The following is a 26,068-nucleotide window of genomic DNA, read 5'->3' on the forward strand; positions in this document are numbered from 1 at the left end:
AGTATATCAGACCATATAGCACGGGTATGACAAAACATTACTTTTTACTGTTGGAATTACTTTGGTAACCAGTTTATTATAGCAATAAGGAATCCCGGTGTTTGCGGTATATGACCAATATCCCACAGCTAACGTCTGCCGTTGCCTCATGCTTAAGAATAGCCATTAGCTGGTATGTTGGCCATATACCATACCCCCTTGTGCAAATGATCTAACGAGTTTAATAACGGTGAATTATCTTTTATCTTGCCACATGTTCAAATTTCTTTATTACGTCATGTTATAGCTTGAAATAATTATTATTTTGAGGAAACACGAATTTTCGTCGTTAGAAGTCGTTTGAAGTTACTCTGATATTCCTTCTTAATTGGCACGATAACGTTATGGGAAAAAGTTGTATTGTATTAATGGAAACTCATCTCTTGCTGTGAAAATGGTGTGGCTCGTTCAGGTCTTTTGTGAACATTTTCTGTAGTATCTAACGAGTTTAATAATGGTGAATTATCTTTTATCTTGCCACATGTTCAAATTCCTTTATTACGTCATGTTATAGCTGGCAATAATTATTATTTTGAGGAAACACGAATTTTCGTCGTTAGAAGTCGTTTGAAGTTACTCTGATATTCCTTCTTAATTGGCTCGATAACGTTATAGGGAAAATTTGTATTGTATTAATGGAAACTCATCTCTTGCTGTGAAAATGGTGTGGCTAGTTCAGGCCTTTTGTGAACATTTTCTCTAGTAATTTGGCTAGAAATTTTAACTTGACCTGGCAACCCTGCTGGAGAGCGAAAGGGAGGGAGCAAAAAAAAGGAAACGTCGGATGCTGAAGAGCGGGAGGTTGGGTCGACTCGACCGATAAGTTTCACATTTAGAACAATCTCTTAGACATTTATTTTGCAGATAGTTCATTGTTAGAGTAATAGAAAAGCTATATCGTAGTTCTTTATTGACAGGAAACGAGGAGCTACTTTATCAAGGTGAGTTGCTAGCCAGCTAACGTTAGCTTGCTAGCATCCAAGCGCGAGAGCAGAATCTGCACCGACGCACTATCATCATTGGATGCAAAACATCGGAGCCGTGCAGCATCCGTGCGCGAGGAAATATTCTGGTTATATTGACAAGAACTAACCATCATCAGAAGCTTTAAGGTACAAGGGGTAGGGCTGACTGACTCGCGGGCTTGCCGTGTGTGTTTGTCGGGAGAGACAACAGCGACAGTCCGCATTTATTAACGCTGCTTCTTGGGTCGTCTAGCATTGTCCTTTCATAATTCAAACTCAAATTAAACTTGCTGAACAGCTAGCGCTAAGGACAGTGGGTTGTTGTTATCAGTAGATACGAGGTGTGCGAAATTCCAGCCCTTTGCCTTCATTGCCCTCGCATCGGTGTTGTCATTAAATTCTCCCTACCATCCCACCCCTGGCTGTCTGTGAGGCCTCCCAGCAGGCAATGTTGTCTCACCACCCACTCTGTGAACAAACCGAAAGCTAGAAGCTAGCCTCAACAACTCTGTCAATAAAAACCTACCAGGTGTTATTCTTCAGGGCATATTAATTGACATATTATTTTTTATTGTGTGTGTGTTGTAATGTTAATTCCTCTGTGATGTGTGTCTGATAGGATGAGTGGCGATGAGATGAACCCAGCAGCAGTGGCCCAGGCAGTGGAGGATATACAGGGAGACGACCGGTGGATGTCCCAGGTTAGTCGACCCTACTGCCTCTAACTACACCATACTGTCCTGTCAGTAACTGACCTGAAGGACTCGGACTCTGCAAAACCTAAGGTCACTGATTCATGGTAATACGCGTGTGTGTGTGTGTGTGTGTGTGTGTGTGTGTGTGTGTGTGTGTGTGTGTGTGTGTGTGTGTGTGTGTGTGTGTGTGTGTGTGTGTGTGTGTGTAGAACACATAGAGAGAACCTAACATGGATGGAACAGAAGAATCATGTCCATCTTAAATTCAATCTCCATCTCCACCAATATGTAAAAAATCAAATTCTAGTTGTTACATGCACCAAATACAACAGGTGTAGACTTAACAGTGAAATGCTTGCTTACTAGCCCTTCCCAACGATGCAGAGTTTAAAACAAATAATGAAAAGAAAAATAGTAACACAAGGAATAAAATACACAAGAATGGAGCTACACTATATATACAAAAGTATGTGGACACCCCTTCAAATTAGTGGATTTGGCTATTTTAGCCACACGTTGCAGACAGGTGTATAAAATCGAGCACACAACCTCCATAGACAAACATTGGCAGTATAATGTCCTTACTGAAGAACTCAGTGACTGAATGTGGCATCGTCATAGGATGCCACCTTTCCAACAAGTCAGTTGTCAAACTTCTGCTAAACTAGAGCTTCCCCGGTCAACTGTATGCGCTGTTATTGTGAAATGAAAACGTATAGGAGAAACAATGGCTCAGCTGTGAAGTGGTAGGCCACACAAGCTCACAGAACGGGACCGCCAAGTGCTGAAGTGCGTAGTGCGTAAAAATTGTCTGTCCTCGGTTGCCACACTCACTACCGAGATCCCAACTTCCTCTGGAAGCAACGTCAGCACAAGAACTGTTCGTCTGGAGCTTCATGATATAAGAGCTAAGAGCTTTGCACTCCTGGATTGTACAACATTTGCCCATTATTCTTTTCAAAATGTTACATGCTCTGTCAAATTGGTTGTTGATCATTGCTGAACAACATTTTACAAGTCTTGCCATAGATTTTCAAGCAGATTTAAGTCAAAATTGTAACTCGGCCACTCAGGAACATTCACTGTCTTCTTGGTAAGCAGCTCCAGTGTAAATTTGGCCTTGTGTTTTAGGTTATTGTCCTCCTGAAAGGTGAATTCATCTCCCAGTGTCTAGTGGAAAGCAGACTGAACCAAGTTTTCCTCTAGGAGTTTGCCTGTGCTTATCTCCATTCCATTTTTTTTTTATACTGAAAAACGACCCAGTCCTTAATGATTACAAGCATACCCATAACATGATCCAGCCACCACTCTGCTTGAACATTTGGAGAGTGGTAATCAGTAGGGTGTTGTATTGGATCTTCCCCAAATATAACACTTTGTGTTCGGGACAAAAAGTTATTTGCTTTACTATATTTTTTGCAGGTTTACTTTAGTGCCTTGTTTTATTTTTTACCCATCTACCAATAGGTTACTTTCTTTGCGAGGCATTGGAAAACCTCCCTGGTCTTTGTGGTTCGATCTGTGTTTGAAATTCACTGCTCGACTGAGGGACCTTACAGATAATTGTATGTGTGGGGTACAGAGATGAGCCAGTCTTTCAAAAATCATGTTCAACAGTCCATGCAATTTATTATGTTACTTGTTACGCACATTTTTACTCTTATTTAGGCTTGCCATTACAACAGGGTTGAATAATTATTGACTCAAGACATTTAAGCTTTTCAAATTGTATTCATTTGTAAAAAAACAACAACAACAAAAACAGTTAAACTTTGACGTTATGGGTTATTGTGTGTAGGCCAGTGATGACAAATCTCAATTGAATCCATTTTCAATTCAGGCTGGGGGTGTGAATGCTTTCTAAAGGGACTCGTAAATAATTTACTTTCATATTAAGGCTCACTATGCTTGGTTTCTGGCTCTTTAATCTGTTTTGGGCTTAAATCTTAAGTGTAACACTTTTTAATAATAGTCTCATTTCTGTAATACTTTTGGGTCCAAGGACTTTACATGCATTTAATTACTAAAAATAACGGTAACGCTTTACTTGACACACAGCATCATAACACGTTATGACACGGTCATATCCATGTCATATGTCATAACAGCTGACATAACACTGTCATTACACATATATATAGACCTGTTGTGATATGTTGCATTATTTTGTGGCTGACTATGACACCTACATAAATGTCAACCTACACAAGGCAAAACATTCCATTACACCATAAACATACTGTTGACAAGTAGGCTATGTTATATTACATTTTCAGAAATTGACCATATTAAATGATCATAGTAATTGTGCACACATTGATGTCAGACATGCACCTACCCCAGTGCTCTGTTTCTGATGAGAATGTAGGAACAGATTTCAGTGGCAGGACTGATGACTGACATAAGGGCGTGTACCTGATAGGCCTATCTAGTTTATAAGATTATGATGGTCGTAATGCTTCTTGACTGTGTCATAAAGTGTATTTTCTTAGTCGTAAGTGACTCAGGATGATCATAATGCCTTGTGATATTCGTCATAAAGTGTATTTTCTACAAGTTATTTAAAATATGACGAAAGGAAAGTTCTTGGCAGGGAAAAAATCTTTGAATAAACGTTGGTTTTGACATGCTTATGTCATAACCAGCCATAAAATAACGCAATATATGTCACAACAGGTGTATATATGGGTCATGACAGTGTTTTGACCACATTATGACAGATTATAACCTATGTCAGCTGTTATGACATATTATGACATGGTTATGTCCATGTCATAATGTGTTTTTACGCTGGGTGTCAAGTAAAGTGTTACCAAAATAACTAACATATTTAATTAAAACCTATGAAATATTGTTTAAAGTGCTACATATTCATTTACATTTACATTTAAGTCATTTAGCAGACGCTCTTATCCAGAGCGACTTACAAATTGGTGCATTCACCTTATGACATCCAGTGGAACAGCCACTTTACAATAGTGCATCTAAATCCTTTAGGGGGGGTGAGAAGGATTACTTATCCTATCCTAGGTATTCAAAGACAGTTATCATTTCTAGGTATTCCCATTACAAACTAGTCATATTTTAGACCAAACATGTCTGAGCACGTGTTTCACATTACCATATTATTTCTTGATGTTCCTGTACAAAGTACAGTGTTTTGGTTTATTTATTTTGACCCATAATGCATTACTAAGAAGAGAAGATCAAAGATGGCTACAAGGTAAGCTGGTCTCTTTTATTATGTTTAAATTGATAATTGTCCTCTTAACACAATTTAGCCATTTTACATGACCATTACCATAACTGTGTAATACTTTGAGCAATATTATTGATTAAACTATTTACAGTATATTAGATTAGAAAGTGAATGAATAGATTTTTTTGGAGTGCAGATTGGTCTGGTTTAAGCATTGTTAGCACATTCAATTTGGTTGTTTTTCTTTTAGAAAAGTGATTTTTATGAGGGGAAACCTGGAGGAAAATATTCTGACCAACCACCGCCCCTTCTAGGACTATTTCGTTTCCCACCACTGCAAAAATAAAATATAGGGGAAACACTTTGTTTTTTAAAGACACATTACACTTAAAAATCTACATTTGTCTGTTTTCACAACTCAAAAGTGGTCTTCGGCCATCCTAGACCATCTGTTTTGTAGATTCAGCTCAGCTGTATGCAAACAATCCAAAATGAATGGAAAAGTTGAGCACCAAAATTCTTCCTGATTTGTGGTGGTTATCTTTTCCACTGAAGACTAAACTTCTTGGTGTTATATTAGATTGTAAACTTTCATGGTCAAAGCATATTTATTATATTGTTGTAAAGATGTGGAGAGGTTTGTCTGTGATAACGAGATGATCTGCTTTTTTTAACATCACATGCAACCAAACAGTCCTGCAAGCTCTGGTTTTGTTGCATCTTGACTATTGCCCAGTTGTATGGTCATGTGTGGGGGAAAAAGGACAGAGAATGCTGCAGCTGACCCAGAACAGAGCAGCACGTCTGGCCCTCAAATGTACACAGCGGGCCAATGTCAATAACATGCAGGTCAGACTCCTGGTTCAGAGTGGATGAGAGATTGACTGCATCACTGCTGTTCTTTGTAAGAAGTATTGACATGCTGAAAGTACAGAATTGTATTTTCAGCCAGTTAACACACAGCTCAAAACCTATACATATCCCACAAGACACGCAATCAGGGTCTCTTCTCAGTCCGGAACAGAGGTTGGGAGATGCACAGTACTGTATAGAGCAATGACTACATGGACTTCGCTTGACTCAGGCAAACAATACAATCTCTTTAAAATAAAAAAAAGAAGATAGCACCTCAAGGAACATTGAGGAGACACCCACACATTATTTGTAGTATTATTCATGTATTTTTCTTTATTTTCGAGTTCTTATTACTTTTTAAAATAGTCATATTGTTCTTTAGTCCTAGTGTTAGTTAATATTTGTCTTCCTGTCCATTAGTGTTCTGTATTTTTCATGTTTTGTGTGGACCCCAGGCAGAATAGTTGCTGCTTCTTCAACAGCTAATGGGGTTCTGAATAAAAGCAATACAAACCATTTGGGTGGAGACATATAGTATGATGTTCTAATTGTTGGCATGCGATTTAGACTCTTCTTGAGATTACACTACTTTTGAGATCTGAAAGCAACTGACACACTTTGATATGAATTGTGTTAAGGGGACATTACACTCAAATTCCAACATTAATTTTCATTATGAATAGAAGATTATGCCAAAACTGGTGGTTTACCCAATACATTACATTACTGGGAGCTTACAGTGCAGACCCTTCCCTTTTCCACATTTTGTTATGTTACAGCCTTATTCTAAAATGGATGGAATATTTTTTCCCCATCCATCTACACACGAAGCCCCATAATGAAAAAGCAAAAAACAGGTTTTTAGAAATGTTTGCAAATGTCTTAAAAATAATAAACAGAAATACCTTGCGCAAGTATTCAAACCCTTTGCTATGAGACTCGAAATTGAGCTCAGGTACACCCTATTTCCATTAATCATCCTTGAGATGTTTCTACAACTTGATTGAAGTCCACCTGTGGTAAATTCAATTAATTGGACATGTTTTGGAAATGCACACACCTGTCTATAAGGTCCCACATGTCAGAGCAAAACGCCTTGAGTCTTCTTGCGTATGTGGTCAAAGGAATTGTCTGTAGAGCTCAGAGACAGGATTGTTTCGAGGCAAAGATCTGGGGAAGGGTACCATCAAATTTCTGCTGCATTGAAGGTCCCCAAGAACACAGTGGCCTCCATCATTCTATAATGGAAGTTTGAAACGACCAAGACTCTTCCGAGAGCTGGACTCTTCGACCATGAGAAACTAGATTCTCTGATCTGATGAAACCAAGATTGAACTCTTTGGCCTGAATGCCAAACGTCTGGAGGAAACCTGACACCATCCCTATGATGAAGCTTAGTGACAGCATCATGATGTTTGGATGTTTTTCAGCGGCAGGGACTGGGAGACTAGTCAGGATCGAGGGAAAGATGAACGGAGCAAAGTACAGAAATATCCTTGACGAAAACCTGCTCCAGAGTGCTCAGGACCTGGACAATGACCCTAAGCACACAGCCAAGACAATGCAGGAGTGGCTTCAAAACAAGTCTCAATCTCCTTGAGTGGCCCAGCCAGAGACTGGACTTGGAACACAATTGAACATCTCTGGAGAGACCTGAAAATAGCTGTGCAACGACACACTCCATCCAACCTGACAGAGCTTGAGAGGATCTGCAGAGAAGACTGGGAGAACTCCCAAATACTGGTGTGCCAAGCTTGTAGTGTCATACCCAAGAAGACTCGAGGCTGTAATCACTGCCAAAGGTGCTTAAACAAAGTACTGAGTAAAGGGTCTAAATACTTATGTAAATGTGACATTTCTTTTTTTTATTAGTAATACATTTGCAAAAATGTCTAAACCTGTATTTGCTCATTATGGGGTATTGTGTGTAGATTGAGGGGGTGGAAAAATATTTAATAATTTTAGAATAAGGCTGTAATGTAACAATATGGGGGGGAAATCACGGGGTCTGAATACTTTCCGAATGCACTGTATATACAGTGCCTTGCGAAAGTATTCGGCCCCCTTGAACTTTGCGACCTTTTGCCACATTTCAGGCTTCAAACATAAAGATATAAAACTGTATTTTTTGTGAAGAATCAACAACAAGTGGGACACAATCATGAAGTGGAACGACATTTATTGGATATTTCAAACTTTTTTAACAAATCAAAAACTGAAAAATTGGGCGTGCAAAATTATTCAGCCCCCTTAAGTTAATACTTTCGTTACTTTCGTTACGTTTATTGTTTTGTAGTGTTTGTATTGATTCGTGTTTACGTTTGTTCATTAAACATGGATCGCAATCTACACGCTGCATTTTGGTCCGACTCTCCTTCACCACAAGAGAACCGTTACAATAGCCTACAGTTTACTCACTGTTAGTCAGCACCTCTAACTTTTTTGGGATTTAACTTGTGAAAAGCATGAACTGGCACACATCCCAAAAAAGTTAGAGGTGCTGACTAACAGTGAGTAAACTGTACAAAATGTCTGACATGACCCTCCAGCATGACAATGCCACCAGCCATACTGCTCGTTCTGTGCGTGATTTCCTGCAAGACAGGAATGTTAATGTTCTGCCATGGCCAGCGAAGAGCCCGGATCTCAATCCCATTGAGCACGTCTGGGACCTGTTGGATCGGAGGGTGAGGGCTAGAGCCATTCCCCCAGAAATGTCCGGGAACTTGCAGGTGCCTTGGTGGAAGAGTGGGGTAACATTTCACGGCAAGTACTGGCAAATCTGGTGCAGTCCACGAGGAGGAGATGCACTACCGTACTTACTGCAGCTGGTGGCCACACCAGATACTGACTGTTATTTTTGATTTTGACCCCCCTTTGTTCAGGGACACATTATTCAATGTCTGTTAGTCACATGTCTGTGGAACTTGTTCAGTTTACGTCTCAGTTGTTCATACAAATATTTACACATGTTAAGTTTGATGAAAATAGATGCAGTTGCCAGTGAGAATACTTTTTTTTTTTTGCTGAGTTTAGATAGTGATTATCATTTGTGATTAGCAATATTTTAGGCACTGGTTATAACACTGTAGTTAGCTTACACTAGTAACACTTTAATCATGTTTTTGCATTGTAATTGCATACTAATGGAGTTTAGCTGTTTGTTATTACACAAGGAATAGGAAGGGACTGTTTATAAAGAGAGTGGCTATCATTCTATATTTCACAGGTACCAAAATCAAAAGAGAAATGGACTTAAATCTGTGGCAGACTTAACTCCTAAAGAACACAGAAAAAATGTGAAGTACTGGGAGGGGGGCGGGTAAAGCTGGGCAGTGGTGTGTAGTTAATTATTTGTTGTTCTTAATGCTTCAGATGGGTAATATGGTTAAAAATTATATATTTTTTGCTCATGATGAAGTACTGTTTGTTCATTACCGTAATTCGGTCTCATCTACCGTAACATGGATCTCATTACCGAATTGCATCATCAATGATAAAATATTCCTAGAATAATATTACAGAATTCAAAATATTTGAGCTGTCCATAAAATTAAAATTACATTTAGCTCTTTATATGTATTTACTTTTGAAACATTAATAATAGTTTAAAACAGAAATAATATATAAAAGCCAGGTTATGAACATGTCACATGTTACGGTAATGAGAACGGATTAAAATGAAAATATTATTTAAAAAAATATATATTTAAAAATAAAAAAAATCTAAATGGTCTTTTTAAAATCTTAGGCAATTAGGCGTTACAAAATAAAAAGTGTTTTGCCTTTGAATTTTCAAAATGTACCAAGTTCATGAGAATCACCCACGAGTTGACCGGTAGAGATCTTCACGGATCCACCTGTACGGGAATACCCGATCCTGTACCCGAATTCTAAATAATGTTGCGGGTCTCGGTCGGTTCTGATATGATTGTCATGGGTCTCGGATATGTGTAATTTTGAGAGTGAGAGACGTTTATGTTGCTGCTCTTGCTTTTCACAATAGTGGAGGGTGGCGTTTGTAAATTGTTCTTGTTGGGTGGCCAATCATAAGTCATCAAAGCGGCAATAGGTTACAGTCATAGAGCCTCTGTTTGGCAAAAGTTAGGAGATATCTAAACAATGGAATTAAAAGTTAAAGGAGAAGGATCTGGTACAACGATCAAGATCGAACTGGCAGGCTGCTACTTAATATTCTGCTCAACAAAGCGCAAGATGTATGAATGCCCTGACTTCTGCTGAGGCCGTATCACATGCAGCGCCTTTTAGGCTTGGGAGATATCCAGATTGTCATACCTTCATACCGACTTTGTGCCATACCGGAATATTTGGTAATACTGGCACTGAACACAAGGGCTGCTGTTTTCAAAGCCCACTCATACTCTGTAATCCTAAGGTTAGCAATGCTAACAAGTGCATGTCAAATCCCATAGAGAATGCTAACGAGAGCATTGCAAACATTTCATACAGTGTCTGACCTAAACTATACAAGTAACTCAAGTGCTTCTCAGAGTTTGTTGCACGCACAAAACAAATATTAGGCAGCAAGGCTCTTGATCCTGGAGGAGATTCTCTGCGGTTGCCAAGGGAACGCTTGATTTCAGAAGACAGTAAATTAGAAAACTAAATCTAAACTGCAGAGCATTTAGCTCATTTTAGACAGTTAATATAATAGTTATAAGATATCTAGCTGATAAACATCACATGGAGCATGCTGCACAACAGTTGGTCTCTCGTTGTTGTGTGCTTGTAAACAAGCACCAGGTGACGTGACTGGGGACTACCAGAGATATTGACATGTTGAACGCACCGAGCTGTCTGTCTAAACTACTGGCACACAGCTCGGACACCCATATGCATACCCCACAAGTCATGCCACAAGAGGTCTCTTCACAGTCCCCAAGTCCAGAACAGACTATGGGAGACACACATAGAGTCATGACTACATGGAACTCTATTCCACATCAAGTAATAATAATATAATATATGCCATTTAGCAGACGCTTTTATCCAAAGCGACTTACAGTCATGTGTGCATACATTCTACGTATGGGTGGTCCCGGGAATCGAACCCACTACCCTGGCGTTACAAGCGCCATGCTCTACCAACTGTGCTACAGAAGGACCACAAGTAACTCGTGCCAGCAGTAAAATTAGATTTAAAAAACAGATAAACACCTTATGGAACAGCGGGGACTGTGAAGCAACACAAGCGTTGGCACAGACATATGCATACACACACACACACAGACACATGATAACATACGCACTATACATTCACATTGAATTACTACTGTAGATATGTGGTAGGGGGAGAGTATGGGCACACAGTGTGTTGTGAAATCTGTGAATGTAATGTTTTTAAAATTGTATAAACTGCCGTAATTTTGCTGGACCCCAGGAAGATTAGCTGCTGCTTTAGCGGTTAATGGGGATCCATAATAAGTAATAATAAATACCAGCTAGCTTCATAATGAAAATTATATGAAATTAAGAACGCAGTCTTTATCTCCAAACGAATTGCACAAGTTGACTGCAGGGATTTACTTAAGTAGTTACAAATATTCAAATGTATTCAAATAAATTGTTTCAATGGTATTGAAAAACCATCCCGTGGCTTTTTCCAAATACCCCTGTATACAGTGTATATGAGGTATACCGCCCAGTCTTATGACTTGGGGGTAGAAGCTGTCTCCAATTGCCAGAGGGTAGCAGAGTGAACAATCTTATGTCTTTGGTGGCTGGAGTTTACCAAGCGGTGATGCAGCCAGTCAAGATGCTCTCGATGGGGCATCTGTAGAACTTTTTGGCTGTAGAGTGTCTGCCTGGGGATGACGTGTTGTGTTTCTGCAGCACACGCGGTTTGTTCAGGAGTGTAAGGATGCAGAGCCAGAGGTGCTGTTTATTGGAGACTCCATGGTGCAGCTAATGCAGCAGTACGAGGTGAGAGAGGACAGATGCCTGTGTGTACAACATTGTGTGTGTGTGTGTGTGTCAGGGTTTCCGTTAGCCAGTAACAGCTGGCTTTTGGCCCCCCAAAAATATCAATGAAAAGGCGATAAATACAATTTGGCTCCGGCAAAATAACACATTTTTGATTGATCCCAGTCAGTGTAGCATGAGAGCTGCTGCTACAGCTCATCAAACAGCTAGCTGTTGGTTGGTACTGGAGTGAAACCTGCCCACTACAATTCTTAATGCAATCGCATGTTAAAAACGATGGCCAAGATTAAAAAGAGCTACTATTTTTATTTCTCAACTGGTAATTAAAGCGAGTTTACCATTTGCCAATCAAGTACATAGGCAACTAGGCAAGCCTCAGCAGGTCACTCACCACTTTGCAATGAGCTGGAGTCAGTAGGCTTATCCATTTTGAAAATGTATACGTAATTGTTTGAAACCTGAATGTTTTACTGCATATAATCAGGCATGTTTTACCTTGCTTCAAAGTAGCTTAGCCAAAATCCAACCAAACGTGCAGGCAGTTATTTTATAGCCCTTCATATGCCATTGAAAACAGCCTATTTCTCTCATGTTTTATTGGTTTTCAAATCAACTTTCTTTCTTTCCAGCAGCCAAATGCACAATCCTAGTCATATTAGCAATTCATGCTAGTTTTTGCATCTTTAGATCTCCCCTCTTTCAAAATTTGTAATGGATATTTTAATCTGTCTCTTGAAACCACTCAAATGTGCGATGTGCTTTTGACAATGTTTTTCAGGGGATTGCACTAGGGAAGGAACAGTCGTGTGTAGCCTACTGCCATGTGTGCATTTTTGCGCTTATAATGTGCCTAAATAATAGTTTACCAAAATTTTAAGCTAAACATTCTGATCTGTTGCATTAGCCTCATTGCATTTACATTTTTTTGACTGCCTAGGCTGACAGGTTGTAAGAATTTGGGCTCTATTGTCCCACAACTGTCCCAGTGTGTGTTTGGAATAGGCTATTTCTTTCTTGCACGACAAGCTGACCAATAGAATAGGTTAACTGTTCTACTATGGGGCATAGTAGATTGGCATCGGCTAGTGATTTTGCTGTTGGGAAAAGAAAATATGAACAACTTCAAATTGTGCATTCGGTAAGAAGGACAGACGCCATTGCATCCTTGAGTTTTATGTTCTGTTAAGATTATTTACCATGAACTAAATGTGATTGCTGTCATTCTGAGCACTGTAGGTGGATGCCCTAATCTGGTTATGCACCCAATGCATATGGGTCCTGTAAATTTCTTAAAGGTCTGTTAAATTAGAATGCTGCAGGTCAACTGTCCAGCACCACAACGGAAACCCTGGTGTGTGTGTGTGTGTGTGTGTGTGTGTGTGTGTGTGTGTGTGTGTGTGTGTGTGTGTAATACATGTTGCTGTGCTTATATCAGTTATAATACTGTGTGTGTGTGGACCTCTGTGCATGTGTTAGTTGTTTACCTTTTGCTATGACACTGGTATTTTACACTAATCCTTGTCCTGGATCTCAACCTGCTACATCACTCACTCCACAGATCTGGCGGGAGCTCTTCTCTCCTCTGCATGCGCTCAACTTTGGCATCGGGGGAGACACCACCTGTAATGTGCTGTGGAGGTTGCAGAATGGAGAATTGGACAACATTGGGCCTAAGGTGAGACTCAATCGGGCCAGCACAGGCTCTGAGAGAGGAAAGGGCACCGCACAGGTGGACAGTTGTGGTCCTGGAGTGCTTTTCATCCAGATCAGAACTATAACATATGATTAAACTAATCAATACCTCGTTGGTCCCCTCCAGGTGACGGTGGTGTGGGTAGGAACCAACAATCATGAGCATTCGGCAGAGCAAGTTGCAGGGGGAATCCTTGCCATTGCACAACTGCTCACCTCCCGTCTTCCTAAGACTAAGGTTGTTGTTCTGGTAAGTGAAAGTTTTTGTTATTTGTGTACAGTGGAGTGTACCATTATGCAATCTCATGCAGGATTTGCATTCAGATTCAGAAAGTGTAATTGTCCCTTTGGTAATTTGGTTTGCTTTATCACCTCAGTGTCAATACTGTACTATATGAGCCAGACCTGGTTTCTGATACTATTTCAAATATCTCAATTGCTTTCACAATACTGTACATACAAAGTAACTATTCATATATATTTTATTTAAAAGACAAGTAGTTTAATATTTTAATGTATTTGGAAATACACTTTGAAACTATTGGAAAATATGGAGTGATTTCATTGCCAACAGAGATTGCATTTGAATTCCAGAATTTTGAATTTGTGTTAGGATATTGAATTGGAATGTAATATTTTTTTATTGAATTGTTGATTTCATGATTTGAAACTGAATTGAGTGAATACAGTGTTTTACACATGCACATGGAGTAGCCAGCCAAATACAGTGCATTCGGAAAGTATTCAGACCCCATTGCTTTTTCCACATTTTGTTACTTTACAGCCTTATTCTAAAATATATTAATGTATTTTTTCCCTCAATCTCTACACACAATACCCGATACAAATGTATAAATAAATTAAAAACTGAAATAGTACATTTATATAAGTATTCAGACCCTTTAATTCAGTACTTTGAGGGTAGTGAGGTCTGCACAACACATCACCGGGGGCAAACTACCTGCCCTCCAGGACACCTACACCACCCGATGTTACAGGAAGGCCATAAAGATCATCAAGGACATCAACCACACGAACCACTGCCTGTTCACCCCGCTATCATCCAGAAGGCGAGGTCAGTACAGGTGCATCAAAGCTGGGACCGAGAGACTGAAAAACAGCTTCTATCTCAAGGCCATCAGACTGTTAAACAGCCACCACTAACATTGAGTGGCTGCTGCCAACACACTGTCATTGACACTGACCCAACTCCAGCCACTTTAATAATGGGAATTGATTGGAAATTATGTAAATATATCACTAGCCACTTTAAACAATGCTACCTTATATAATGTTACTTACCCTACATTATTCATCTCATATGCATACGTATATACTGTACTCTATATCATCGACTGCATCCTTATGTAATACATGTATCACTAGCCACTTTAACTATGCCACTTTGGTTACTTTGTCTACATACTCATCTCATATGTATATACTGTACTCGATACCATCTACTGTATGCTGCCCTGTACCATCACTCATTCATATATCCTTATGTACATATTCTTTATCCCCTTATTGTTAGTTAGATTTCTTGTTGGTTATCACAGCATTGTCGGAACTAGAAGCACAAGCATTTCGCTACACTCGCATTAACATCTGCTAACCATGTGTATGTGACAAATAAAATTGGATTTGATTTGATTTTGAAGTACCTTTGTCAGCTATTACAGCCGTGAGTATGACGCTACATGCTTGGCACACCTGTTTTTGGGGAGTTTCTCTCATTCTCTGCAGATCCTTTCAAGCTCTGTCAGGTTGGTCGGGGAGCATCGCTGCACAGCTATTTTCAGGTCTCTCCAGAGATGTTTGATCGGGTTCAAGTGGCTGGGCCTCTCTAGAATATTCAGAAACTTGTATCGAAGTCACTCCAGCGTTGTCTTGGCTGTGTGCTTAGGATCGTTGTCCTGTTGGAAGGTGTTGCTTCACCTCAGTCTGAGGTCCTGAGCGCTCAGGAGCAGGTTTTCATCAAGGATCTCTCTGTACTTTGCTCCGTTCATCTTTCCCTCGATCCTGACTGGTCTCCCAGTCCCTGCCACTGAAAAACATCCCCACAGCATGTTGCTCCCACCACCATGCTTCACCTTAGGGATGGTGCCAGGTTTCCTCCATACATGATGCTTGGCATTCAGGCCAAAGAGTTCAATCTTGATTTCATCAGATCAGGTAATCTTGTTTCTCATGGTCTGACAGTCTGTAGACTGTCGTATGCCTTTTACTGAGGAGAGGCCTCCGTCTGGCCACTCTACCATAGAACCCTGATTGGTGGAGTGCTGCAGAGATGGTTGTCTTTCTGGAAGGTTCTTCATCTCCACTGAGGAACTCAGGAGCTCTGTCAGAGTGACCATCAGGTTTTGGACACCTTCCTGACCAATGTCCTTCTTCCCCGATTGTTCAGTTTGGCCGGGCGACCAGCTCTAGGAAGAGTCTTGGTGGTTCCAAACTTCTTCCATTTAAAAATGATGGAGGCTACTGTGTTCTTGGGGACCTTCAATGCTGCAGAGATTGGTACCTTTCCCCAGATATGTGCCTCCACGCAGTCCTTTCTCTGAGCTCTACGGACACTTCCTTCAATGTCATGGCTTGGCTTTTGCTCTGATATGCACTTTCAACTGTGGGTCCTTATATAGACAGGTGTTTTCCCATTGCAAATCATGTCCAATCAATTTAATTTACCACAGGTGGACTCCAATCAAGTTGTAGCAACATCTCAATGATTATCAATGGAAACTGGATGCACCTGAGCTCAATTTTGAGTCTCATAGCAAAGGGTCTGAATACTTATGTAAATAAGGTATTTCTGTTTTTCATTTTGTATACATTTTCAAAACCTTCTAGAAACCTGTTTTCACTTTGTCATTATTTGGTATTGTGTGTAGATTGATGAGGAAAAACATTTATATAATACATTTTAGAATAAGACTGTAACCTAACAAAATGTGGAAAAAGTCAAGGGGTCTGAATACTTTCTGGATACACTGTAGAAAAAATAGTGGGTTAAGATATTTTTGCCAAACAAGCTGTGTTTTGTTGGCCTCTGGTACATTTTAATGCCTTGATTCCGTTTGAAAAACAGCATATTATTCTACAATGTAGAAAACAGTCAAAATAAAGAAAAACCCTTGAATGAGTAGGTGTCCAAACTTTTGACTGGTACTGTACATGTACATATTACCTCAATTACCTCGACTAACCTGTACCCCTGCACATTGACGCAGTACCGGTACCCCCTGTATATATAGCCTCGTTATTGTTATTTTATTGTGTAACTTTTTAAAAACTTTTAGTTTATTTCGTAAATATTTTCTTAACTCTTATTCTTCTTAACTGCATTGTTGGTTATGGGTTTGTTAGTAAGCATATAACATTTAAGGTCTACCTGTTGTATTTGGCGCATGTGACATTTGATTTGATTTGAGAGATGAATTTGATGGGGAAGAGAAGAAGAGCTACAACCCAGAGATTTTTAGAGCCAGCTCTGGATCATGAATAGATGAGATACAGTCAATGTCAGTCACTACATTGAAGATCATGTAAAAAGGCCTGTTCATTGAAATGTTTAAAATTCCTCTTTCTGATAAAACATGGTTTGGATCTAGGTATTCACACATCCCTGATACATACACTAGGACAATGGTCACTTATATCTAAGGAAAATCAAAAGTAACAGCAGTATCTGGTTTGGCCACCAGCTGCATTAAGTACTGCAGTGCATCTCCTCATGGACTGCACCAGATTTGCCTGTTCTTGCTGTGAGATGTTACCCCACTCTTCCACCAAGGCACCTGCAAGTTCCCGGTTATTTCTGGGAGGAATGGCCTTAGCCCTCACCCTCCGATCCAACAGGTCCCAGACGGTGCTCAATGGGATCAATTGACATGCGGGCTCTTACCTGGCCATGGCAGAACACTGACATTATGGCTGGTGGCATTGTCATGCTGGAGGGTCATGTCTTCCCCACATGAGGGAGGAGGATGTCTTCCCTGTAAAGCATAGCGTTGAGATTGCCTGCAATGATAACAGGCTCAATCCGATGATGCTGTGACACACCGCCCCAGACCATGATGGACCCTACACCTCCAAATCGATCCCGCTCCAGATTACTGGCCTCGGTATAACGCTCATTCCTTCGACGATGAACGCAAATCTGACCATCACCCCTGGTGAGACAAAATCGCGACTCGTCAGTGAAGAACACTTTTTGCCAGTCCTGTCTGGTCCAGCGACGGTGGGTTTGTGCCCACCGTGATGTCTGGTGAGGACATGCCTTACAACAGGCCTACAAGCCCTCAGTCCTCTCTCAGCCTATTGTGGACAGTCTGAGCACTGATGGAGGAATTGTACGTTCCTGGTGTAACTCGGGCAGTTTTTGTTGCCATCCTGTACCTGTCCCGCAGGTGTGATGTTCGGATGTACTGATCCTATGCAGGTGTTGTTACACGTGGTCTGCCACTGCGAGGACAATCAGCTGTCCGTCTTGTCTCCCTGTAGTGCTGTCTTAGGACTTCTCACAGTACGGACATTGCAATTTATTGCCCTGGCCACATCTGCAATCCTCATGCCTCCTTGCAGCATGCCTAAGCCACGTTCACGCAGATGAGCAGGGACCCTGTGCATCTTTCTTTTGGTATTTTTCAGAGTCAGTATAAAAGGCTTCTTTTAGTGTCCTAAGTTTTCATAACTGTAACCTTAATTGCCTAACGTCTGCAAGCTGTTAGTGTCTTAACAACCGTTCCACAGGTGCATGTTCATTAATTGTTTATGGTTCATTGAACAAGTCCTTTACAATGAAGATATGTGAAGTTATTTGGATTTTTACGAATTATCTTTGAAAGACAGGGTCCTGAAAAAGGGACATTTCCTTTTTTTGCTGAGTTTATATCTGAGAGATATGAGATTTCTTTTATAGTGGAATTAAGCATCTCCCTATTGTGGAAATGCTCGATTCACTTACATACATTTTTCGTCCAGGTACCGGGTTACCTTCAGACGAGTCCTGTGACACTTGTGGGTGTCGTAGAGTAAAACAAAGAATACAATCGTGTCCGTGAGAGTCATATTAGTGTGTAGCCCAAACCATTTGGACGCAACAGAGAGATGTTGGCAAATCAGCGTTACAGACTTCAGATGCGAGTCCCATGATGGTTTTGTGAGTATAGCTCAGTAGGCTACTGACGAGTCACTCACTTTAGGACTTTCCTGACAGTCATGTCAAATGGACTAAATACACTGCTCAAAAAAATAAAGGGAACACTTAAACAACACAATGTAACTCCAAGTCAATCACACTTCTGTGAAATCAAACTGTCCACTTAGGAAGCAACACTGATTGACAATAGATTTCACATGCTGTTGTGCAAATTGAATAGACAACAGGTGGAAATTATAGGCAATTAGCAAGACACACCCAATAAAGGAGTGGTTCTGCAGGTGGTGACCACAGACCACTTCTCAGTTCCTATGCTTCCTGGCTGATGTTTTGGTCACTTTTGAATGCTGGCTGTGCTTTCACTCTAGTGGTAGCATGAGACGGAGTCTACAACCCACACAAGTGGCTCAGGTAGTGCAGCTCATCCAGGATGGAACATCAATGCGAGCTGTGGCAAGAAGGTTTGCTGTGTCTGTCAGCGTAGTGTCCAGAGCATGGAGGCGCTACCAGGAGACAGGCCAGTGCATCAGGAGACGTGGAGGAGGCCGTAGGAGGGAGACAACCCAGCAGCAGGACCGCTACCTCCGCCTTTGTGCAAGGAGGAGCAGGAGGAGCACTGCCAGAGCCCTGCAAAATGACCTCCAGCAGGCCACAAATGTGCATGTGTCTGCTCAAAAGGTCAGAAACAGACTCCATGAGGGTGGTATGAGGGCCTGACGTCCACAGGTGGGGGTTGTGCTTACAGCCCAACACCGTGTAGGACGTTTGGCATTTGCCAGAGAACACCAAGATTGGCGAATTCGCCACTGGCGCCCTGTGCTCTTCACAGATGAAAGCAGGTTCACACTGAGCACATCTGACAGACGAGGCAGTCTGGGAACGCCGTGGAAAGCGTTCTGCTGCCTGCAACATCCTCCAGCATGACCGGTTTGGCGGTGGGTCAGTCATGGTGTGGGGTGGCATTTCTTTGGGGGGCCGCACAGCCCTCCATGTGCTCGCCAGAGGTAGCCTGACTGCCATTAGGTACCGAGATGAGATCCTCAGACCCCTTGTGAGACCATATGCTGGTGCGGTTGGCCCTGGGTTCCTCCTAATGCATGACAATGCTAGACCTCATGTGGCTGGAGTGTGTCAGCAGTTCCTGCAAGAGGAAGGCAATGATGCTATGGACTGGCCCGCCCGTTCCCCAGACCTGAATCTAATTGACCACATCTGGGACATCATGTCTCGCTCCATCCACCAAAGCCACGTTGCACCACAGACTGTCCAGGAGTTAGCGGATGCTTTAGTCCAGGTCTGGGCGGAGATCCCTCAGGAGACCATCCACCACCTCATCCGGAGCATGCCCAGGCGTTGTAGAGAGGTCATACAGGCACGTGGAGGCCAAACACACTACTGAGCCTCATTTTGACTTGTTTTAAGGACATTATATCAAAGTTGGATCAGCCTGTAGTGTGGTTTTCCACTTTAATTTTGAGTGTGACTCCAAATCCAGACCTCCATGGGTTGATAAATTTGATTTCCATTGATAATTTTGTGTGATTTTGTTGTCAGCACATTCAACTATGTAAAGAAAAACGTATTTAATAAGAATATTTCATTCATTCAGATCTAGGATGTGTTATTTTAGTGTTCCCTTTATGTTCTTAAAATATAATCAAGGTCTTTAGTTTACTTGTCCCAATGCGATACCATGGATATATAACTACGTTAAATGATTTCTCAATGGCAAGGCTATACGAGATCAACTTTATTCAGTCAGTTCAACAGCTTTTATAAACTAGTGAAGCTGTTTGTCAATCAATTTTGCACGCCCAATTTTTCAGTTTTTGATTTGTTAAAAAAAATTGAAATATCCAATAAATGTCGTTCCACTTCATGATTGTGTCCCACTTGTTGATTCTTCACAAAAAATACAGTTTTATATCTTTATGTTTGAAGCCTGAAATGTGGCAAAAGGTCGCAAAGTTCAAGGGGGCTGAATACTTTCGCAAGGCACTGTACTACACCCTAATGAAATAGTGAAGTCTCGTTACCTTCTAGGATCTGTGAGGAATAGATACGAACGTGATTTGACTCGTTGAAACAACGTTTAGGGTGAGATTTTCACAGATTCCTTTCTTTGCAAATTGAACGAGTGGAAATACAAAATCGATTGTGCATGATATATGGACCTTTTTAGAATATGAAAAAGGATTTTATCTAACAAAACGACACTTCATGTTATATCTCCTCAACCCTCCTCTCCTCCCTTTCTGCATCCTTTGACTCTCTATGTCCCCTATCTTCCAGGCCGGCTCGGTCCTCCCCTCCCGCTCCGTGGCTCGACGACTCATTGCGAGCTCACAGAACAGGGCTCCGGGCAGCCGAGCGGAAATGGAGGAAAACTCGCCTCCCTGCGGACCTGGCATCCTTTCACTCCCTCCTCTCTACATTTTCCTCCTCTGTCTCTGCTGCTAAAGCCACTTTCTACCACTCTAAATTCCAAGCATCTGCCTCTAACCCTAGGAAGCTCTTTGCCACCTTCTCCTCCCTCCTGAATCCTCCCCCTCTGCAGATGACTTCGTCAACCATTTTGAAAAGAAGGTCGACGACATCCGATCCTCGTTTGCTAAGTCAAACGACACCGCTGGTTCTGCTCACACTGCCCTACCCTGTGCTCTGACCTCTTTCTCCCCTCTCTCCAGATGAAATCTCGCGTCTTGTGACGGCCGGCCGCCCAACAACCTGCCCGCTCGACCCTATCCCCTCCTCTCTTCTCCAGACCATTTCCGGAGACCTTCTCCCTTACCTCACCTCGCTCATCAACTCATCCCTGACCGCTGGCTACGTCCCTTCCGTCTTCAAGATAGCGAGAGTTGCACCCCTTCTGAAAAAACCTACACTCGATCCCTCCGATGTCAACAACTACAGACCAGTATCCCTTCTTTCTTTTCTCTCCAAAACTCTTGAACGTGCCGTCCTTGGCCAGCTCTCCCGCTATCTCTCTCAGAATGACCTTCTTGATCCAAATCAGTCAGGTTTCAAGACTAGTCATTCAACTGAGACTGCTCTTCTCTGTATCACTGAGGCGCTCCGCACTGCTAAAGCTAACTCTCTCTCCTCTGCTCTCATCCTTCTAGACCTGTCGGTTGCCTTCGATACTGTGAACCATCAGATCCTCCTCTCCACCCTCTCCGAGTTGGGCATCTCCGGCGCGGCCCACGCTTGGATTGCGTCCTACCTGACAGGTCGCTCCTACCAGGTGGCGTGGCGAGAATCTGTCTCCTCACCACGCGCTCTCACCACTGGTGTCCCCCAGGGCTCTGTTCTAGGCCCTCTCCTATTTTCGCTATACACCAAGTCACTTGGCTCTGTCATAACCTCACATGGTCTCTCCTATCATTGCTATGCAGACGACACACAATTAATCTTCTCCTTTCCCCCTTCTGATGACCAGGTGGCGAATCGCATCTCTGCATGTCTGGCAGACATATCAGTGTGGATGACGGATCACCACCTCAAGCTGAACCTCGGCAAGACGGAGCTGCTCTTCCTTCCGGGGAAGGACTGCCCGTTCCATGATCTCGCCATCACGGTTGACAACTCCATTGTGTCCTCCTCCCAGAGCGCTAAGAACCTTGGCGTGATCCTGGACAACACCCTGTCGTTCTCAACTAACATCAAGGCGGTGGCCCGTTCCTGTAGGTTCATGCTCTACAACATCCGCAGAGTACGACCCTGCCTCACACAGGAAGCGGCGCAGGTCCTAATCCAGGCACTTGTCATCTCCCGTCTGGATTACTGCAACTCGCTGTTGGCTGGGCTCCCTGCCTGTGCCATTAAACCCCTACAACTCATCCAGAATGCCGCAGCCAGTCTGGTGTTCAACCTTCCCAAGTTCTCTCACGTCACCCCGCTCCTCCTCTCTCTCCACTGGCTTCCAGTTGAAGCTCGCATCCGCTACAAGACCATGGTGCTTGCCTACGGAGCTGTGAGGGGAACGGCACCTCAGTACCTCCAGGCTCTGATCAGGCCCTACACCCAAACAAGGGCACTGCGTTCATCCACCTCTGGCCTGCTCGCCTCCCTACCACTGAGGAAGTACAGTTCCCGCTCAGCCCAGTCAAAACTGTTCGCTGCTCTGGCTCCCCAATGGTGGAACAAACTCCCTCACGACGCCAGGACAGTGGAGTCAATCACCACCTTCCGGAGACACCTGAAACCCCACCTCTTTAAGGAATACCTAGGATAGGATAAAGTAATCCTTCTCACCCCCCCCCTTAAAAGATTTAGATGCACTATTGTAAAGTGGCTGTTCCACTGGATGTCATAAGGTGAATGCACCAATTTGTAAGTCGCTCTGGATAAGAGCGTCTGCTAAATGACTTAAATGTAAATGTAAATATCTGGGACCCTTTGGACGTTAAATCAGAGCAAGATTTTCAGAATGAAAGTACACATTTCACCTTCAGAGGTGAAATAATCAAACCTATTGAAAAAACAATTTTGTTGTTAGGAGCAATAGCATGGCATTTTTCGCAGTAATAGCTACTGTAAATTGGACAGTGTAGTTATATTAACAAGAATTTAAGCTTTCAGCCGATATAAGAACCTTATATTTACTGACATTTGTTGTTACTCTAAAATCTGCGATCTTGACATAACGCGCTGAACGATTTACAACTGTTCCGTTGACGGAACGCCGATCCTTACGTTTTTTTAACTGACTTGTCTAGTTAAATATAGGTTAAATGTTAAATAAAAATATGAATATTTGCTATAGGTTATAGAGGCAATACAAACACAATGTGACTAAAAAAGAAAGGATATTCAGTTTTCCTAATTTTGACAATAACTAGACTAAATCCTTATTCAATTGGTATAAATGTGACTAAGACTTAATGATATTTTAGTCAAAATGACTATGCCTAGACTAAATCTAAATTTTAAAAAAGTGCCAAAATTAACACTGATCTGAATGCATCTGAGAAGTTGAATATATTAAACTTTGATCTACTTGATAGTTTGTTAACTTGATACAAGGACAATGAATGCCATATATACCATATTGAAACAGAATATTTAAATATTGAATTACATTTATTTTGAATTTTAAAATTGAATGCAATATTTATTCAGTTCAGTTTCAAATAATGAAAAGGTTCAATTTATTAATTCAATGATTTCAAAAATATATATTTTTAAATGCAATATCCTAATACAACTTCAGAATGATGGAATTCAAATACATTTTCTCAAGTAAAAGTACTTTTTTTTGTCTTGTGTATTTAAAAAAAAGCTCATACACAGATTTTTTGTTGTTGTTGTTATAAAAAAATACCAGTTACTCAAATACACATGTATTTGAACCCAGGTCTGATATGTATATGAGGATGCATGCATTTACAGATGTGTCCTTTGCTCCCAGTAGTAACCAACCTCTGCTGTCTGTCCGTTTCAGGGTCTGTTGGCACGGGGCGAGTGGCCCAACCCGCTGCGGGAGAAGAACGTGGCGGTGAACAGCTTCCTGCGTTCCTGGCTGCCACGGCTAGGCCATACCCAGTTCCTGGATGTGGGGGCGGGCTTCGTGCACTCTGACGAGACCATCTCCACCGGGGACATGTTTGACTTCCTGCACCTGACAGCGGCGGGCTACCGGGCCATCACCAAGCCCCTCATTGACCTGCTGCTGCAGATACTGGAGGGGACACCTGAGGAGAAGAGGGCCTCGCTGGTCTGAGAGCCACGGCCCAGGGGCCACACACCCACACAGCCAGGGACATGCCTCACTCATTCACTCTGCTGGGGAGTAGCTGGAATTTGCCTAAAACCACTAATCCAGGATCTGGTCCTAGATCTGTTCTAGATCTGATCTGTTCCTAGATATATCCTAGATCTGATTTGGTCCTAGGTCTGTTGTTAGGGGCAAGATCTGTGGCAACTTCTACCTCTACAGGGAATGGGGGGGGAGTAGTCAGAGGTGAGGCATGCTCCTGTCTATTGAGATGGGGTCAGATCAAGATGTCACTTGCTGGGCCAAGCAGAGAGCTTGGGCACTCATTTGAGTGGAACTGGAACTGCAGGAGAGGAGGGGGAGTGCATGGGTTCATGTGCATGTGTGCAGGGAGACATAGTTGACGGTGTGGAGAAGTGAAAGAGAGAGCGACAACAATACTTCCACAGACATCGTACACGCTGTAGCAGCAACAGAGGATAGAGAGAGATCCGACACCTGCACAAGCTGTATAGAGAGGCTAATGGCAAACATGCATAGACTCTGAGAGAAGAGACACACACACACACACACACACACAGACACGGTATTAGACTTTTAAATGTCAGCTTTGCCAATTGTTATGTAAATTAGCTTCCTACTTGGGCACAGCTTAACAGCACAGTAATAAACACTCCTATATATTCCCACTCAGAAATCTGTTTGAGTTGGCTCCATATGCCCCAGTCTAAACCAACAGCCCTTTAAAAGCTCTAAACCGCCATATGAGTACCAACTGTAATCTTCTCTACTCCCTCCCTCACTCTGTGCCTTGACACACAAAACGGTGAAGTCCAGCTATCCTCCCATACCTGCCTTCTGCCACACACACACACACACACACACACACACATTGGCTTTCTCTCCCTTAATACCTGCTTACTCTGTCTCTCGCCTACTCTTCATTCTGTCCCTATTTTGTCTCGTTGTGTGTAGTATACAGAACTCCGATCCATCCCAGTCCACACTACCACCTGCCTCCTAACATATGACATTGTTGCAGGACGTCTTAAACAGTTGCATCATGATAAAGCTACTGACATGGAATTACATAGATTTAATAGTCTACTACCACACTAAAACCCAACCACAGGTCACAATCCTGTTTTGTCTCTTCCTGGTGCAGTTGAACTGAAGTGGTTTCTGAGGTCCTCTTGCTCTCATGTTACTAGCTACTGTCTTTAAGGAAATGTAGCTTTTTTTTTTACAACCAAATCTCTGTTTTGATGTCAATGGCAAATTTATAGAAGGGTTCAAACACTTTTTGTTTTTGTTTTGTGTGATTTCACTTGTTTTTGAGAAACTTACCCCAGCCACCATTTCCTCGTCCTCGTTGTGCAGTACTGGGGCTCTGAACAAATTAACTTTATGCGCAACTTGACTCAAGCCGTCAAGCCCCTATCCAGCTGTTCCATTTTCTATGTAGCCTGCTGCTAGAATGGGCGGAGAGATATCACTCGAGTTGTCTGTTTCATGTGTACAACATCTCATCTAAAGACCTGCATCACTATACTGAGAGCTTTTCGGTTTTTAAAGGATGTATTTGGGTGTTTCGGAGCCAACATCGAGGATAACGAAAATTAATCGCTGGTTGGGGTAAGTTTCTCAAAAACAAGTGAAATCTCCAAGTGTCTGGAAATGCCATATACATTTTTTTTTTTAAATGATTTGGTTGTAAAAAGCTAAATTGTCCTTTAAGCTCTACACATATTCTTTGTGTGTGTGTGTGTGTGTGTGTGTGTGTGTGTGTGTGTGTGTGTGTGTGTG

General features: G+C 42.0%; 1 protein-coding gene across 4 annotated transcripts; it reads left to right on the forward strand.

Moving 5' to 3' along the window:
• Nucleotides 1-782: 782 nt before the first annotated feature.
• LOC118391276 (platelet-activating factor acetylhydrolase IB subunit alpha2) lies at nucleotides 783-26,068 on the forward strand. Of its 4 annotated transcripts, none has more exons than XM_035782509.2 (6): nucleotides 784-1,151; nucleotides 1,624-1,705; nucleotides 11,607-11,696; nucleotides 13,255-13,371; nucleotides 13,516-13,638; nucleotides 23,990-26,068. In XM_035782509.2, exons 2-6 carry the CDS (start codon nucleotides 1,625-1,627, stop codon nucleotides 24,266-24,268), a joined length of 690 nt encoding a protein of 229 aa, XP_035638402.1. In that variant the 5' UTR covers nucleotides 784-1,151; nucleotide 1,624; the 3' UTR covers nucleotides 24,269-26,068. The 4 variants fall into 4 exon arrangements, with proteins under 4 accessions (XP_035638406.1, XP_035638407.1, XP_035638402.1 ...); XM_035782511.2 differs by having other exon boundaries at nucleotides 784-980; XM_035782513.2 differs by lacking the exon at nucleotides 11,607-11,696 and having other exon boundaries at nucleotides 783-1,151.

The sequence above is a fragment of the Oncorhynchus keta genome, chromosome 12, assembly GCF_023373465.1.
Source record: "Oncorhynchus keta strain PuntledgeMale-10-30-2019 chromosome 12, Oket_V2, whole genome shotgun sequence".
NCBI lineage: Eukaryota > Metazoa > Chordata > Actinopteri > Salmoniformes > Salmonidae > Oncorhynchus > Oncorhynchus keta.